General features: G+C 41.7%; 2 protein-coding genes across 2 annotated transcripts in view; one reads left to right on the top strand and one right to left on the bottom strand.

Moving 5' to 3' along the window:
• Positions 1-7,054: 7,054 nt before the first annotated feature.
• Positions 7,055-13,758, bottom strand: LOC132386032 (citrate synthase, mitochondrial-like). Its single transcript, XM_059958315.1, has 5 exons — positions 13,076-13,758; positions 12,523-12,570; positions 9,122-9,229; positions 7,966-8,031; positions 7,055-7,292 (listed from the first exon to the last, which is right to left on the bottom strand). Exons 2-5 carry the CDS (start codon positions 12,523-12,525, stop codon positions 7,146-7,148), a joined length of 324 nt encoding a protein of 107 aa, XP_059814298.1. The 5' UTR covers positions 12,526-12,570; positions 13,076-13,758; the 3' UTR covers positions 7,055-7,145.
• A 1,240-nt stretch (positions 13,759-14,998) lies between these two features.
• The window catches only part of LOC132386033 (citrate synthase, mitochondrial), a 40,144-nt gene continuing 37,642 nt past the window's right edge, over positions 14,999-17,500 (top strand). Inside the window, exon 1 of the mRNA XM_059958316.1 lies at positions 14,999-15,157. Within this exon, the coding sequence (XP_059814299.1) occupies positions 15,104-15,157 (54 nt within the window). The 5' untranslated portion in view covers positions 14,999-15,103. The remainder of the gene's footprint in view (positions 15,158-17,500) is intronic.

The raw sequence follows: 17,500 nt of genomic DNA, 5'->3' as shown, positions 1-17,500 counted from the left end.
TTTGTGCCCTTTTTAGAGCCCAGTTCAGTGTGGGGAGTAAAACAGGAATCAACTCAGTTTTAAATTCTTTGTACCACTCTGCCATAACCCATCTGATCCTGGTGACTTGCTTAATTTAAGACTACTAATTGCAGTTCAGTTATGTCAGCAGTCATCGTTCTATTTTATTCTTCGCTTAAAGTGGGTAATAGAAAACTAGAGAATTTAAGAAGGTGTCAATTTGAGTTATGCTTCCCCCTGGAACTTTGGAATTTAGCGTTTTGTAAAACACTTCAAAAGCTTCTTGAATTTCACTTAGCTTATTTTTTATCGTTTTTGTTCTTGGGTCCCTAATTCTATGAATTGTATTTTCTGCTATTTTTTTTCCAGTTTCCTCAAAAGTATTTTCATAGATTTTGATCCACTTTCATAGTCTCTGTTTCAGAAACATTAAACTTTTCCTGATTCCTTGCATAGCCAAACTATTCATCTCATTCCTAATTCTTTTAATTTCCCCTAATGTATCCTGTGCCAAATTCAGTTTGTGTTTTTTCTCTAGTTCCTTCAGCCTATTTTGTAATTCCTCTAGTGTTTTATTCCTTATTTTTTTTCTTATATGAAGATAACACTATGATTTTCCCTCTTAAAACAGCCTTCAGAGTATCCCATAAAATGGGAGGTGAAACCTCTCCATTATCATTAAATTCTAAGTAAAGACCAATTTCTTTTTTAATTTGTTCCTTAAAGTAGGGATAATTGAGTAGACTTGAATTTAGTTTCCAAATAGTATTCTTTGGTTGTAGGTCAAAATCAACAGATAAATATATAGGTGCATGGTCACTTACGTCTGTTGTCCCAATTCCACAGGTGTTTATTTTGTCTTTGTCTTTTCCAAATGTTATGAAATAGTCTATTCTTGTATATACAGAATGTGGAGCAGAATAATGAGTGTAATCCCTTCTGTCAGGAAAAGGTCCCTCCATATATCAATTAAACCAACATCCTCAAAAAGTGTATTAACTTTCTTATGTAAAGATTTTGTTACATAGGTTTATCTATTGGAAGAGTCTAAGTTTGGTTGTAATTGTAAATTTAAGTCTCCCCCCCATATCAGGAGACCTTCTGTTCCCGTTACCATAATATCAGTAATTTTCTGAAAGAAACCAATATCACTTCCCAGGGGGTGTGTATGTATACAACAGAATAACTGAATTGCTGTCTATATTACCCCTTACCAGAATATATCGGCCCTCTTTATCTCCCATTTTGAATACTTTTTCAAAACTTAGCTTACTTGAGATAAGAATAGTAACCCCTCTCCTATGTCCTAACTTATATGAGAAGAAAAACAGATTAGTGACGCCCATTCTCTTGAGTTTTTTAAGCTCATTATCACTTAAATGAGTTTCCTGTAAATATACTACATGGGCTTGTTCTTTTTTCATTTTGAATAAAATTCTCTCACGTTTGATTGGATTTAATAGCCCATTGACATAAAAAGAAATGAATTTTACCTTGTCTTTAGCCATCTGTATTTATCTGTCAATGTATCATTGAAATTAGAATAAAACTTAATCGATCTACTCCCTGAACAATTAAGAACCAAGAAATGCAAATAATAACAAAAATGGCAACGAATGTGTGATTCCAAGGCTGAGGTCTCTGGTAGATGACCCTGCGTTGAGCTAGAGGAAATGTCTAGCTGTGGGGGAATAACCCCTCCTACTTGTGAGTTGAGGGCCCCCATTGCAGTATTCATAAAAGTCAGTGAACAAATCCATTACACAGAAAAGATTTCCCAGTGTACTCCTCCTATATATGTATACACACACACAAAAACATATCTATCTATATATATATATAGACACACATATATATTCTCATTTTGGTGGGGGAGAAAGGAATAAGTGAGGAAATAAAGAATAACAACTAAGTAATATAAAATCCACATTATAATAAGTATTTCTCGAGATAGGTATATCACCGTCTACTTTTGCTTCTGTTTAGCTTCTCAACATTTTTAAAGTTAGCCAAACCTTATGGCTCTTCTGGAGGGGGTGAGGACTGTCTTTGGGAAACTCCCGGTCTCTTCCCGATATACTTCTCTCGGCCTCCTCCCGTCTCCTGCCTTCTCGATTCTCGCACTACTTCCCAAGTGGAGCGGGATAATTCCTCAGTCAGGCTTTCCCTCGTTTTGGTCATGCTGACATGTCTGTAGTCGCCTTTGGCCTTCATGTCTGTAGTCGCCTCTTCCACTGTCTGGTATAACCACGTCCCGTTGTCATAAAACACTCCAAGTTTAGCAGGGCACAGAGTTTGAAATCTAATCTTTTTTTTGCTTTAGTACTCGCTTTACTTCAGAGTATTCTTTGCGTTTCTGGAGGACCGCGGGGGGTAATCTTGGTCGAAGTATATTAATTTATCGTCTAAAAACACTCTCTTCCTACCCCAGGTCCTTTGTAGAATCTCCGCCTTGGTGCTGTACTGAAGGAATTTAATTATTATTGACTGTGGCTTTCTATCCTGGGCAAGTTTTGGGACTAACGCATGGTGGGCTCTTTCGATTTCCAGCTCCATATCCGAGGGAAGATCCAGCGCGTCCCGCAGTAACTTTCCAACAAACTTCGTAATAGACGAGCCCTCCGCTCCTTCAGGAATGTTGAAGATTCTTATATTTTTCCCTCGTAATCTTCCCTCCAGATCAAGCAGTTCACCTTCTTGATGGTGTAATATTTTTATTGTCTTGCTCAGTATCTGTTCCACGTTTTGAACGCGATCTTCCACCTTCCCAATGTGAGTCTCTGCCACCGCTATTTTTTGATTGACGCTGATGAGCTCTGACTTAATATCACGGACCTGCTGCTTTATTTCTTTCTGGATTTCAAAGACATTTGCCGTTTCGCCTGAACGAGGCCCAGCGGCCGCCTCGCTAGCACGTGATCGGGTAGGAGAGCCGCTCGCTGCACTCCTCTCGGACGCAGGCTCCACAGTGTCACTTTTGTTATTTCCATTCCTTTTCCCCATTCTTGCCCCTCTTTTCAGTTCAAATATTTTTAGAAAAATATTATATTATTATATTTGATGGGTTAACGGGGTTTAATATGTGTTTTTCTGGAGGAGCTAGTGACTTAAGCTGCCATTCTCGACGATGATGTCACCGGAACTCCTCAATGTCCCGTTGTAACCTCTGACAGCCTTCCACACTATCCACAACACCCCCAACTGTTGTGTCATCAGCAAACTTGCTAACCCATCCGTCCATTTCCTCATCCAGGTCATTTATAAAGATCACAAAGAGTAGGAGTCCCAGATCAGATCCCTGAGGCACTCCACTGGTCACCAGCAGAATATGATCTGTCTATAACCACTCTTTGCCTTCTGTGGGAAAGGCAGTTCTGGATCCACAAAGCAATGTCCCCTTGGATCCCATGCCTCCTTACTTTCTCAATAAGCCTGACATGGTGTATCTTATCAAATGCCTTGCTAAAATCCACATACACCACATCTACAGCTCTACCTTCATCAATGTGTTTAGTCAAATCCTCAAAAAATTCAATCAGGCTTGTAAGGCACAACCTGCCTTTGACAAAGCCATGCTGACTATTCCTAATTATATTATACCTCTCCAAATATTCATAAATCCTACCTCTCAGGATCTTCTCCATCAACTTACCAACCACTGAAGTAAAACTCACTAATCTATAATCTTTCTTGAATAAGGGAACAACATCTGCAACCCTCCAATCCTCTGGAACCTCTCCCGTCCCAATTGATGATGCAAAAATCATTGCCAGAGGCTTAGCAATCTCCTTCCTTCACCTCCCACATCAGCCTGGGGTACATCTCATCTGGTCCCGGTGACTTATTCAACTTGATGCTTTCCAAAAGCTCCAGCACATCCTCTTTCTTAATGTCTACATGCTCAAGCTTTACAATCCACTGCAAGTTATCATTACAATCACCAAGATCCTTTTCCATAGTGAATACTGAAGCAAAGTATTCATTAAGTACCACTGCTATTTCCTCCGGTTCCATGCACACTCTTCCATTGAGGAGAGGCTGGTTCCCATGATGTGCTGAGCTGCATCCATAAGTCTCTGAAGTTTCTTACAGTCGGGGAAAAGCAGATGTCATACCAAATCATGATACCTCTGGATAGGACTAATTGCTTTTAATAACCCATCCCTCTTTCAAAAAGATTAGATCTATTTTAACACCGTCATTGGTCTTCCCTCAGCCACTTCTATTACAGTGAAGACAACCACAGCCTCATCATTGCTTATAGCTTCAGCTTTATGTGTTGGACCATACAGACAAGAATTAGACCATTTGGCCCATCAATCCACTCCGCCATTTCATCATGGCTGATCCATTTTTATTCTCAGCCCTAATTTCCTGCCCTCTCCCTGTAACCTTCATGACCTGACTAATCAAGAATCCATCAATCTTAAATAGACATAAAAACATTGCCTCCACAGCAGCCTATGACAATTAATTCCACAGATTCACAACTTTCTGGCTAAAGAAATTCCTTCCCATCTCCATTTTAAATAGACACCCCCTTATTCTGAGGCTGTGCCCTTTAATCTTAGACTCTCTCATCATAGGAGGCATCCTCTCTACACACACTCTATCATTTGAAAGGTTTCAATGAGATCACTTCTCATTCTTCTTGAATTTCAGTGAGTAGAAGCCTAGAACCATTTCATTATATGCTCCTCATATGACAAGCCTTTCAATCCTGGAATCATTTTCGTGAATCTCCTTGAACCCTCCCTGGTTTCCTTTGAACCGTCTCCAAAGTCAGATACCCTTTGTAAGATAAGGCTCTCAAAACTGCTGTCAATACTCCAAGTGCATCCTCACCAGTGCTTTATTAATTCTGAACAGTATCCCTGCAATTATATTCTAGTCCTGTCAAAATGAAGGCCAACATCGTAGTTGCCTTCTTCACCACTGATTCAACCTGCAAATTAATTTTTAAGGAATCCTGCATGAGGATTCTCAAGTCCCTTTTCACCTCAGATTTTTGAATTTTCTCTCCATTTAGAAAATAGTATAGTCTTCTATTTCTTCTACCGAAGTTCATGACCAAACAGTATATTCCATCTGCTACTTCTTTGCCCATTCTCCTAATCATCTGAGTCTTTTTGTAGCATCTCTGCTTCCCCAAAATTACCTGCTCCTCCCCCACATTCATATTATCATTGACATATAATACAAAATGAACCAGTCCCAACATAGATCCCTGTGGAAAACCAATAATTACCAGCAGCAAACCAGAAAAGGCTCCTTTTATTTCCACTCTTTGCTTCCTGCCAATCAGCCAGTGCTTTATGCATGTTGGTATCTTTCCTGAAATACAATGGGCTCTTAATCTGTGAAGTGGCCTCATCAATGCCACTTTGTCAAAGGCCTTTGAACATCCAAGCACACAACATCCACCAGTTCTCCGTGCTCTATCCTACTTGAAGAAATACTGGCAGCAGCAGAACATTGACTTCAACAACACAAAACTACAGTGCTGCACCAATGGGTTTTGGGACAGCCTAGTAAGAAAGCCATTGAAATAAAACTAGGGGGAAAGTATTTTTAAGAAAGCGGAAACTCTCACTCTAAGTAAACAAGGTGAGACAGCAGAAACCTGATTGGGTGAGGATTAACCAATCAGGAGAGATGGACAACAGGGGTATATATAGCAACGGTCTAGCCATGGCTAGGCATCATCCCTGATGAAGATGGTAGAATAAGTCACTGAAATGTTGGTTAAAATCGATACCTGCATTTGTCTGGAAGCCTGAAAGCATTAGATCCTTATTCTCTATCCTGCCTGTTACTTCCTTAAAGAATTCTAACAGATTTGTCAGGCAAGATTTTCCCTTGAGGAAACCATACTGACATAGATTATTTTATCATGTGTCTCCATGTACCCCAAAGGCACATTCTTAACAATGAACCACATTTTCTCAACCACTGAGTTCAGTCTAATTGATGTATAACATCTTTTTCTTCTGACTCTCTCCCTTTATGAAAGGTGGAGTGACATTTGTAATTTTCCAGTTTTTCAGAACTATTCCAGAATCTAACGATCCTTCAAGGATTATTACAAATGCCTCCACAATTTCTTCAACCATCTCCTATTGAACCCTAGGGTGTATATCATCTGGTCCAGGTGACTTTCCTAATCTCAGACCTTTCAGTTTCACAAGAACTTTCTCCTTTGTTATGATAACCACACATTCTGCCCGACATTTGGAACTTCTAGTAAACTGCTAGTGTCTTTCACAGTGCAGATTGCTGCAAATTACTTCTTCAGTTCATCTCCAATGTCCTTGTCCTCCATTACTACCTTGCCAGTATCATTTTCCAGCAGTCCAGTATTTACTTTTGCCCCAGTTTTACACTTTCTATATCTGATGGAACTTTTGGTATCATCTTTAATATTATTGGCGAGCTTATCTTTGTAATCCAAATTTTCCTTCTTGCTGACTTTTTTAGTTCCCTGTTTGTTTTCAATTAAAAAAACCTTTCAACATAGGGGGAGTGTTGGCAGTCAGCAACTGTCCCCACATTTAAAACATCATAGCTCAAAACATACTCCCATGTCAAATTCAGCGAATGATGCCAGTGAACTTTCATACATTCCTTGATGACGTTGGACAGCATTCTGACCTGTCCAGACACAGCCTCATTGTGTATGGAACAGTTTGTATGAAACTATGTCATGCTGGGCAGCATTCACCACCTTCTGTAGGAATAGCCTGAATTACTTTATTATCCCTGCATTTAGAACGTACATTTAAAATTCCCTTGTAGCTACCATTTGGGAAGCAGGATGCATAAAATACCACACCATCAGGTTCAGAAACACCTACTTTCCAACCAATTTTTGAACCAATTGACAATCCTAATCACTACTTCAGTAAAGCAACACCATCATCACTGCAAGACAATTCATTTTGTCTTCTAATTTTTTTCTTTATTGTAAATACTGTGTATAATTAATGTTTATGTTTTCTTGTGAATACTGCTATTGAAACATTATGTGCTCATGATACTGCTGGATGTAAGTTACTCTTTGTACCTGTGCATACTTATGCATGTGACAATTGACCCAATTGACTGCGATCCTGGAACCCACCCCACATTCAGCAGAGCAAACCTCCTCACAAATCTGTTACCTGTTCCTTTGTGGGGATCTCTCCAGTCATGAGCAACCAGAACAGGCCTTCAGGAAGGGGCTCCTCTCCTCCTGCAGCTTTGGTCAGAAGCTTCTGGCACTCAGGGATGCTGTAGCCACGGAAACGAATGCCCTAGCAGAGAGGGTTACAAATTCACTCTCCATCTGTCAGTATGCATGCTGAAGGGAGCGCAGAGCAGGGAGCAAAGAAAATGATCCTGTAAGAGGTTTATGTCAGTATTGTGGAGAGCTCAGAGTGAAAGAGCAAGTACAGTGTGTAGTTCCAGAGCAGCGTTCCTCTAAGACGAATACTGTAGATAGCAGAGCAATTCAGCAAGTATAGTGTGAATGGGAAGTACTCCTGTAAGAACGTGTATCTACGTACAGTGGAGAGTGCAGAGTAAGTGAGCAAGTATAGTGTCCCTGAAGAGGTATGTCTTAGTGTATTGTAGACAAACTAGCAAGAATAATGTCCATGCTCATAGGACTAAGCAGGATACATGTTTACGTACTGTAGAAAGGTGTGTGTACATGTATAGACACATCGAAACTCCAGCATTGGAACCATGATAGGGAATCTGAAGAGGGATGTTTAGTTAAAAGTAATGGACAATGGAGAGGTGGGTGGAGGGAGGAGGGAAGGGAAGCTAGGAATGGGACCTGACTATGGATATTGCCAGAATACCACAGCAAAGGCTTTTGACATGTTGAGCAGCAGCTGCCATCTAATGAATTGGTACAGGCGGGCAGAATCACACCTTCATGTTTCCCATTGGATCCCAATTAAAACCTATACACCTACATACCTCCTCCGGATCCAGTACTGATGTCTCGTACACCAAGCCCTTCATTCCTCTCATGCCACCATACACCTGAAGGACAGTAATGTTATCCATCAATTAGAGATTCTTTGGCCTCTCAGCTCCATCCCACCCCACAAAGACCCATTATGGTTGTGGGAAGCAGTTTGCTTTACAGGGAAACTGTCTGATGGTTCCCTAATCTCTCTACTGTAGAATAGTTTCCCTTTAAACTATATAGCTTTAGTTGGTCCTTCTTACATCTTAACATATATAATGTCCAAATCCCTTAAGAGCAATCCTCACAAGTAAGGAGAAAGTCACCTGGCACACTGTAGCAAGCCTCTGACCCACTTATAGTCAGATCCATTAAATTTTGTGTGTTTGGTGAGGAAGGTTGTCTAAGTTCACAGCAGAATTATAGAGCAAGTTGGAAGACAAAGTAGAACTGGACAGATGGGAAAAGCGATTGCTGTAAAGTCAAAAAAGGTGTAAGTGGTAGGACATGAAGGAATGCACAGTGTCAGGGTACAGTTGGGAGGTTACATTGCAATGGTTAGACCACACCTTGAGTATTGTATGCAATTCTGGTCACTGAACTACAGGATGTGTTGTACTGGAGAGGGTACAAGGGAGATTCACCAAGATGTTTCACGATTTAAGAACTTCATTTACTGGATATGGTGTACTTGTTTTCCCTGAAGTGAAGGACATGAGGCACAGATATGGTTTACCAAAAACAAGAGAGCACGATTGGAAGCAAGGGATAGTTAAAGAGTATGTAAGAGATACGGTTTTCCAAACACAGAGAATGAGTTATATCTCAGTGTAGCCACAGAAGGTGATTAAACTGCACTTAAAGGGCACTTAGACAGATACATACATGCGAGGTCTGCAAGATATGATACTAATGGGGGGCAAAGAGGATTAGGGTAGAAGAGACTTATATAGACATGTTGTACTGAAGGACCTATTTCTGCACTGTCCCACTCTGTGACCATATTTAACAGCAAATCCCCCAGAATTCATGCTTTAGCAGCAAGGGAAGCATAAACTTGGAAGAGATGGTCACTACTTATGAGTCAACAGGCCAACATACAACTTGCCACCACCCTAATCCAACACCTCCCCCACAATAAATTGCCAGTAGATACATTCCTACCATGTCAATGCTAATCTGCCCGATGATTGTTTTGCCATGCTGCTGTTTGAACGCCTTGATCCTGGACTGTTCCTTGGGGATAAGGTCAGCAAGAACTTCCTTCAGATTCTAGAAAGAGAAGTGATTGTTCAATACTACACAGAGGGCTGTAACTAGTCACTTTCAATTTTGAAACTACTTCATATGTCCATGCTCCTTGCCGGGCAAAAGTGACTCCGGGACATGGCTCCTTCAAGACGTATAGCCTTGTATTACAATGTAAACTGAACAGGCCATTTGATATTTTATTACTCTCATGCACACCACCATTCCTCCACCAAAAGAAAATTTACTTGCACAAACTCTGCCATCACAGATATCGGGAGGCAACTTGAGCTCTGAGCACATCTATATGTTGGACAATAGATGCTGGAAAATGCATCCCCACAAGATGCTGGGAAAACTCAGAAGGTGAAAAGGGAACAGTCTGTCAATATTTCAAGATCAGACCTTTCATTTTAACTAAAGGAGTGGCGACAATATAATCTTTATAAAGAAAGTTGAGGGGAGAGCTTCATCCACAGTGCTGGAAGAATTCAGCACCCATGGAGGATAAAATTAATTAATTTGGGCTGAGCCCTACATCAGGACTGCAAAGAAAGTGATTAGAAGCCAGAATAAGGAGGTGGGAGAAATTAATAAAAGCTACCAGGTGGGGGGGGGGGGGGGGAATGGATGGTAGAGGGGGATGATTTGAGAAGCTAAGAGGTGATAGTTTAAAGAGGAAAAGAGCCAAAGAAGAAATTTATTAGAAAGGAAGTGCATCATGGATTAAAGGGAAGGAGGTGGAGAACCAGTGGTGATGAGCAGGCCACAAAGGCAAAGTAGGTAGAAGGGTGAGAAGAGCCAACAAAATGTGATAAAGGTATTTTTGAAGGCTGGATGGAGAACAGGGAAACACACATAAACTGCAGCAGGACTCTGCACATTAGGCAGCATCTATGGAAATTAATTATATCAATGTTTCAGGCCGAGACCCTTCTACAGGACTGAGAGTGAAGGGGGAGGATGTTAGTATAAAAAAAGGTGGGTGGAGAAGAGGGAGCAGGAAGGTGACAGGTGAAGCCAGGTGGCTGGGGAAAGTCAAGGGCTGGAGAAGAAAAGAACTGATAGGAAAGGAGATTGGACCATGGGAGGGAGGGAAGGAAGAGGGGATCCCGAGGACAGTAATAGGCAGGTGAGAAGTGTAAAGTCAAAGTGGGTAATAGAGTGGGGGATGAATTTGTTTACCAGAAGAAGCATTTGATATTCATGCCATCAGGTTGGAGGCTACCCAGATAGAATATAAGGTGTTGATCCTCCACCCTAATGGTGGGCTCATCTTGGCACAGAAGGAGGGCATAGATCAACATGTCAGAATGGGAATTAAAATGTTCGGCCTGCAGGAAAGTCTGCTTATGGCAGATGGTGCAGAGGTACTTAATGAAGCAGTCCCCCTAGTTATGAAGGGGGTCACAAATATATACGAGGCAGAATTGGGAGGACTGCACATAATAGACTACCCAAGCAGATATACAATTGAAGTTTTACCTCACCTTGGAGGACTGCCTGGAGCCCTGAAAGAATGCAAGGGGGGCAGTGAATAGGCAGTTGTAGCGCTTAGGCTACATGTGGGACACAGATCAGTGGGGAGGGATAAATGGACTGGGGAATCATGAGGGAACAATCCCTGCCAGGAGGGATGGTGAGATAAAGATATGCTTAGTGGTAGGATCCTATGAGATGGTGGAAGTTGTAGAGGATAAGGTGTTGGATGTGGAGGCTGATGGTAGGTATGGACAAGGGGGTCTATATCTCCATCAAGGCACTGGGAAGATGAGGTAAGCAGGATGACTGGGAAATGGAAAAGATGTGAGTCAAGTTAGCATCAACAGTGGAAGGAGGGAAACTCTGTTCCTTAAAGAAAGACATCTCTGACGTCCTGGAAAGGAAGGCTGCATCATGACAACAGAAGTGGGGGAGCAAAGGAACTGAGAAAAGAGAATAGCATTTTTACTGCAGACAGTAGGAAGAGGTATAGTTGCTATAACAATGGGCATCAGTAGGTTTATAAAACCTGTCAGTTGGCAGTTTGCCTCCAGAGATGGAGCCAGAGAGATTGAAATAGGAGAGCGAGGAATCAAAGAAGGATGAAGCAAATTTAAACAGGCTGGAAGTTAAAGGAAGAGGTAAAATTGCTGAAATTGACAAGCTCAGTGTTAGTGCATGAGGCAGTGTCAATGCAGTATTCATGCAGTGGAGAAAGAGTTGTGGAATATAACAGGGAAAGGCTTCAAACATACTGTTCTCAATCGCCAATGAAAAGGAGGACATTAACAGGGGCCCATTCAAATGACGATAGCTCAGGTTTGAATTAGGTGGGAGGAGCCAAAGGAAAAATAGTTCAGGGTGAGGACTGGTGCTGCTGCCAGATGGAGGGGGGGGGGGTGTGGAAGAAGGGAACTGATTGGTTCTTTTGTCAAGAAAAAAAGCAGAGATCTTTAAGGCCTTCTTGATGGTGAATGGATAGAAGTGTATAGGGACTGTACATCCATGGTGAAGATGAGGCGGTTAGGGCCAGGGAATTGGAAATTATTGAGATCGAGGGCATGAGAAGTGTCATGGATGTCATGGAAGAGACTAAATAGAAGGGGGTGTTGTTTATCATGGAATCAAGATACAAAGACAAGTTCAGTGGGGCAGGAGAGGCCTACTCAGAATGTAGATCTTAGGTGGAGGTAAAACAGTGCAGTAAGGGATAAGGGAACGACGAGTTTGGTGTCAGTGGATGGGAGTTCTCCAGAATTAATGACACCAGTAATGGTGTTGGAGACAATTTTCCGATGATCCGGGGTGGGTTCCCTTCAAGGGGCATGTATGAGGAGGTGTCTGAGACTTGCCACAACAAGGTGGTCAATGCAACACACTATACAGGATTCCCCTTTATCTGTGCGATTGATGGTAAGTTTTGAATTGGTGCAGAGAGAGTGGAGGGCAGTGCATTCAGTGGGGGTAGGATTCAACAAGAAGTGCTAAAGTTAACAAAAAGTACACTGTGTCTTGATGAAGGGTCTCGGCCCAAAACGTTGACTGTTTGTTTCCAGGGATGCTGCCCGACCTGCTGAGTTCCTCCAGCATGTTGTACGCAGTGCTAAAGTTAAAACTGCTACTGGCTGATCAGCAATTCAAGAGATTTTGAAGTGGAAATGGGGACACAAGAGGAGCTGGATTCTGCAGCAAAAGAGTGAGTTGACAAGGGAAGGATGCCTTTCAGGAACCCCAAGCACAGAACCAAGTGGACGTGAAAACATGTGAGTGACATTAGAAAACAGATCAATGGCAACAAAGGTACAACAAATTGAGGACAGCAGCCATCCACTTACCATTGAGGAACTTGCTCTCCAAAAGGAAAATACAGTGCACGCTGTAATCTATTTAAAAGCAAAGAAAAGCATTCTTTGAGTAGATCATATGACACAGAAGTTTAATTAGATCATTTGGCCCATCGAATCTGCTCTGCTAATCTATAATGGCTTATTTTCCCTCTCAATCCCACTCTCCAGCCTTCTCCTATGATGCCCTTAATAATCAAGAACCTAGTAGTACACTCTGCTTTAAACATAACAAACTTTGCCACCAAAGCTGTCTGTAGCAATGAATTCCTAAGTTCTCTATCCTCTGGCTAAATAAAATTCTTCATCATCTCTGTTCTAGATGCCCTTCTAATTTGAGTCTGTGCCCTCTGGTCCTAGACTCTCATATTATTTGTGATATCCCCTGCACTAGTGATTGCCAACCAGTCGATCACTGAGACTTTACTAGTAGATCCCGAAAAAAAAGAAAAATAAACACACGAATACATTATTCCTGATAAACCTTTTGATACAAAAGCAAATTTTACCCCTAGAGCGCATATGTACATTGCTTTTAACCCACACTTAGTCGCTTTCCCTGTTATTGTGTTTCTCTTTCTCCATTCCCAGTGTCAGCATCTTCTGACGTCATGCTGTTGTCTGTCAAGTTTCCATGGAGCGTGGGAGAGCTTCGCTTATGTTAAACGTAAACCAACAAACGGGCAAACTGTCCAATAGCAAAAGAAAACACGTGTGGTAAAAATGACTCACTTATGCATTCATGACTTAACTTTAATCTATCATGGGTTTTGACTCTATTATGCCGCTATTTATATTACACCATTTATGGAAAAGTTTGATCAGTTGTACTTCTCTTCCTTTCTTTCAAATTTTTTGCCTTTGCTCCTGTGTATTCATGTTTAGCATTTCCAATAGTATGTTAATAATCAGCATTAATTTTACTTTTTACTGAAAAGTTAGCGTCCCTCGCTCTCTCAATTTAGCTGTTGTATGATTTAAGCGTAGCTTGTGCTGCATCAAAGTGACCAATTAGATTAGTTAAGAGTACAGACTGTGGCAAACATCAATATACGGCACTCGCTGGTAATATCCTGCAAGGTAGCTAGCTAGCATGGTGGAGACTTCACGAAAGAAAGTGAAAACGTACAAATTCCACCCAGAATGGGAAGAGGAATTTCTATTTACCTTGGTGAAAGACAAGTGTGTATGTCTGTTGTGCCACCAAACACAAGCACTGACTATAAGAGGGAATCACATCACCAACCACCCCAAAGAGCGCAATCCGCGCCAGGAAAGTTGAGGAGCTGAAATTGGGGTTGAAGGTCAGCAATCGTTTTTCACAAAACATACTATTCAAAATAAAGCTGCTATTGAAGCATCATTTCATGTAAGTCACCTCTTGGCTAAACACAAGAATCCTTTTACAGATGACGATTTATTCAAGGAGGTAATGACCGCAGAGACTGTTTTTAATGATTTTAAAAACAAAAACAACATCAAAACCAAAACAACACACACAAAATGCTGGTGGAACACAACAGGCCAGGCAGCATCTACAGGGAGAAGCACTGATGACGTTTCGGGCCCAGAAACGGAATGTTGGCCTTCATTGCTAGAGGGACTGAATTCAAGAACAGCAAGGTCATACTGCAACTATACAGGGTACTGCTGAGGCTGCATCTGGATTACTGTGCGTAGTTCTGGTCTCCTTATTTGAGGAAGGATATACTGGCCTTGGAGGCAGTACAGAGGAGGTTCACCAAATTGATTTCAGGGATGAAGGGATTCATTAATGAGGAGAGAGATTCAGTTGCCTGGGAGTATACTCTCTGGAATTCAGACTCCGGATGCCTTGCCTAGTGCATCACAAAATCACGTGGCGGTGTCCACACGCACTGGAACTTCTGGACCTTGCTATCGACTCTGGGGTTTCCGGCGGCGGCTGACTCTTCGGTTGGGGGTTGTATGACGTTCTGGGCGGAGGCGTGGTCCAGTGCATTTCTAACGATCAGCACCGTTTATTGTTCTTGAGTTAAAATGAGTTTATGCGATTACGGTGGGACGTTCCAGTTCATTTATTGTTGCATTTTAGTTTGGATTATACAGTTATTTGCTTGTGTATTTGTGGGTCATCCTGAGTGTAACCAGAGTGTGTGATGGTCACTTCCTCTGTCGTTGTAAGACTGGTTGGCTTCACTCTCCGGGTCATTGTGCCTGGTCCGTTTTGTGTTCATCACGATAAAGCTGCTGTTGAGTTAAAGAGCTTCCTCGTCTGTCATTATGGACCAAATGCCTGCCACAATATTCACCATTTGAACAATGGTTTGAAGTTATAGTCAGGCATTTATATAAAACATTAAATTTCATTTATTTGTCATTATATGTCGTTGCAAAAAAAGTGCGCAAAATGTACTGTGTTTTTTTCATTTCATTACTTTATACTGTATATTGCAGATATCTGCACTGACAGTTCCCCGGAGCTCTGCAATAGTGTGACTGCGCAGGCGCACTAAGCGGTTACACGGAACTACCCGTCTCTCTTGGTCGTGCAGAAGAGGCATTTCAATCTTGTGGTTGGTTATCGAACAACATGTACTTGTTGGCGTCGAACAGAGCGACGGCCAGGCTGTTGCGGAGTACTAAGGTGAGGTAGATGGTTCCGGTAGCTCTGCGGATGGGGAGGTGAGCAAAATTGACAGCGAGTTAATGATGTGGCTGATTTGGCGTCAGGCTTTGGCCTTACCGTTAGGCCGCGATCGCCCTTATTGATGTGAGGAGCTGGCTGGATATGGGTGTGGGGTGATTTGTAGATGATTGATAGGTAGACTGTGATAGTTAGAGGAGTGGTGGTGTAAGGGATGGAGATGGGAGGGATTGAGATGGGTGCTTTTAGATGAGAAGGTAGCATCATGCGGCCAGTGAGGATTGTTCGGACTGGAGATAAAGGAGAGGCACGGTGGGGTAAGGAGGAAAGAGGTAAGAAGATTGCATTGAGGGATTGAAGTGGATAAAAGTAGGGGTGAGGGCTGGATTGAACCAACGGGGATAAAAATGGGATTGAGGGCAGTGTCATAAAGATGAATACAGAAGGTTAGAGTTATGGTGTAGAGGGCAAAGCAGTGAAGAAGTTGAGTGGGTAAATTTGGGTTAGAGTAGATGGTAGCAGGTTGGAGATGATTGTAAGAGGCAGGGAGATGAGTGAAGAAAAAGTGTATAAAAGTGCAGGAAAAGACAGTTAACTAGTTACAAGATGAATGATTACAAGGTGCATTGTAAAATATGTGAAGTACTAACTGTGTGGGAATAGAGTGGAGTGCTGCTGGATGGGAGCTGGCAGTGCTTGCACTTCCCATTCCCTTTGTATAAACCACCTAGGAGTTTCATTGGTAGGTAGTAAAATCTGTCTTGGTTTCCCAGTCATCATTTTTGCTAGACTGGCATTCAGGTGAAGTTTATTAGGGAGTTATCATTTCTCAACTTTTGATGGCATTTTTTGTGAAAGTCACAGATGTATAACTGGAGTAGCTTCCCTCATCTATCTTGCTCTCTTGCTCCATTGCCGTATGCTTTTCTTGTTTTCATTTCTTGTACTTTTAATCCAATTGTCACATGCTTCAGTTTGCTATGTGGTTATTCAATTTTCCAATCGAAGTTTTGACTTCTGCCTATAAGAACAAGTTCATTACTGTTAATGAAGGAGGAGAAGCAAGAGCTTAACGATTTTGGGACAGCTTTTTTCCTTCTGCCATAAGATTTCTGAATGGGCCAATCCTTCCTTGTTTTTGTTTTGTTTTTCTCTTTACACTGATACAGTTTTATAGATTTTTATGTTTGCACTTTACTGCTTCTACAAAACAACAAATTTGACTTTATATGTCAATGAAAATAAGCGATTTAGACATTTCATTGAAGGTATCATAGAACATAGAAAACCTACAAGCCCTTCAGCCCACAAAGCTGTGCCGAACATGTTCTTACTTTAGAAATTACCTGGGGTTACCCGTAGCTCTCTTATTTTTCTGAGTGCCATGTACCAGGGGTCTCTCAAAGACCCTATTGTATCTGCCTCCACCACCATCGCTGGCAACCCATTCCATGACTCACCACTATCTGCATAAAAAACTTAACCCCAATATCTCCTCTGTACCTACTTCCAAGCACCTTAAACCTGTGCCCTCTCGTGATAGCCATTTCAGCCTTGGGAAAAAGCCTCTGACTATCCACATGACCGATGCCTCTCATCATCTTGTACACCTCTATCAAGTCTCCTCTCATCCTGCTTCACTCCAAGGAGAAAAGGCTGAGTTCACTCAACCTATTCTCATAAGGCATACTCCCCAATCCAGGCAACATCTTAGTAAATCTCCTCTGCACCCTTTCTATGGTTTCCACATCCTTCCTGTTGTGAAGTGATCAGAACTGAGCACAGTACTCCCAAGTGGAAACAAACCCAGTGTTACATGATTTGGACTGCCAAGACTCTTCATCTTTTTGTTATATTTGTCATCTTTTTGTGCTATTTTGTGCAAGTGACCCTTGGAGATGATAGGAAAGATTTTGCTTGATTCCTATGGGTGGGAGAGGTTTTAGGCTTTTGTATTTTCTGCCAGGTGTGAAAGGTGAGGACAGAGAATACCTAGGGTGGGTAGGGACTTTAAATTTGTTCACTGCTTAACTGAGAGAGTGAGGTATAAACAAAGTCTATGGAGGGCAGATTGTTTTCAGTGATGTTTTGAGTTGTGTCAATAATTTTGCAGTTTTTTGACCTGTCTTGGACAGATTAATTCTCATATCAAATGGTGAAGTATCCAGATAGTCACTTAGCCATGGCTGAAGACTTGAAGGTATACCAGGCCAGGCAGCATCTTATAGAACAAAGTACAGTAAACATTTCTTGATGAGACTTATGGACAGTAATGTTAAAGAGTCCTACTACAGGATCTCGGCCCAAAATGTTGTCTGTTCTGTTTCCCATAGATGCTGCCTG

Source organism: Hypanus sabinus, assembly GCF_030144855.1.
Source record: "Hypanus sabinus isolate sHypSab1 chromosome Y unlocalized genomic scaffold, sHypSab1.hap1 SUPER_Y_unloc_8, whole genome shotgun sequence".
In the NCBI taxonomy this organism is placed as follows: Eukaryota; Metazoa; Chordata; class Chondrichthyes; order Myliobatiformes; family Dasyatidae; genus Hypanus; species Hypanus sabinus.
This window is presented reverse-complemented; position numbering and strand designations above follow the sequence as displayed.

Coding starts and splice junctions, on each gene's coding strand:
- LOC132386032 (XM_059958315.1), bottom strand. Junction 8,032..9,121: donor GGCAGATTAGCATTGACATG/GTAGGAATGTAT, acceptor ACTGTCCTTCAG/GTGTATGGTGGCATGAGAGG. Junction 7,293..7,965: donor CAGTACTGGATCCGGAGGAG/GTATGTAGGTGT, acceptor CCTCTCTGCTAG/GGCATTCGTTTCCGTGGCTA.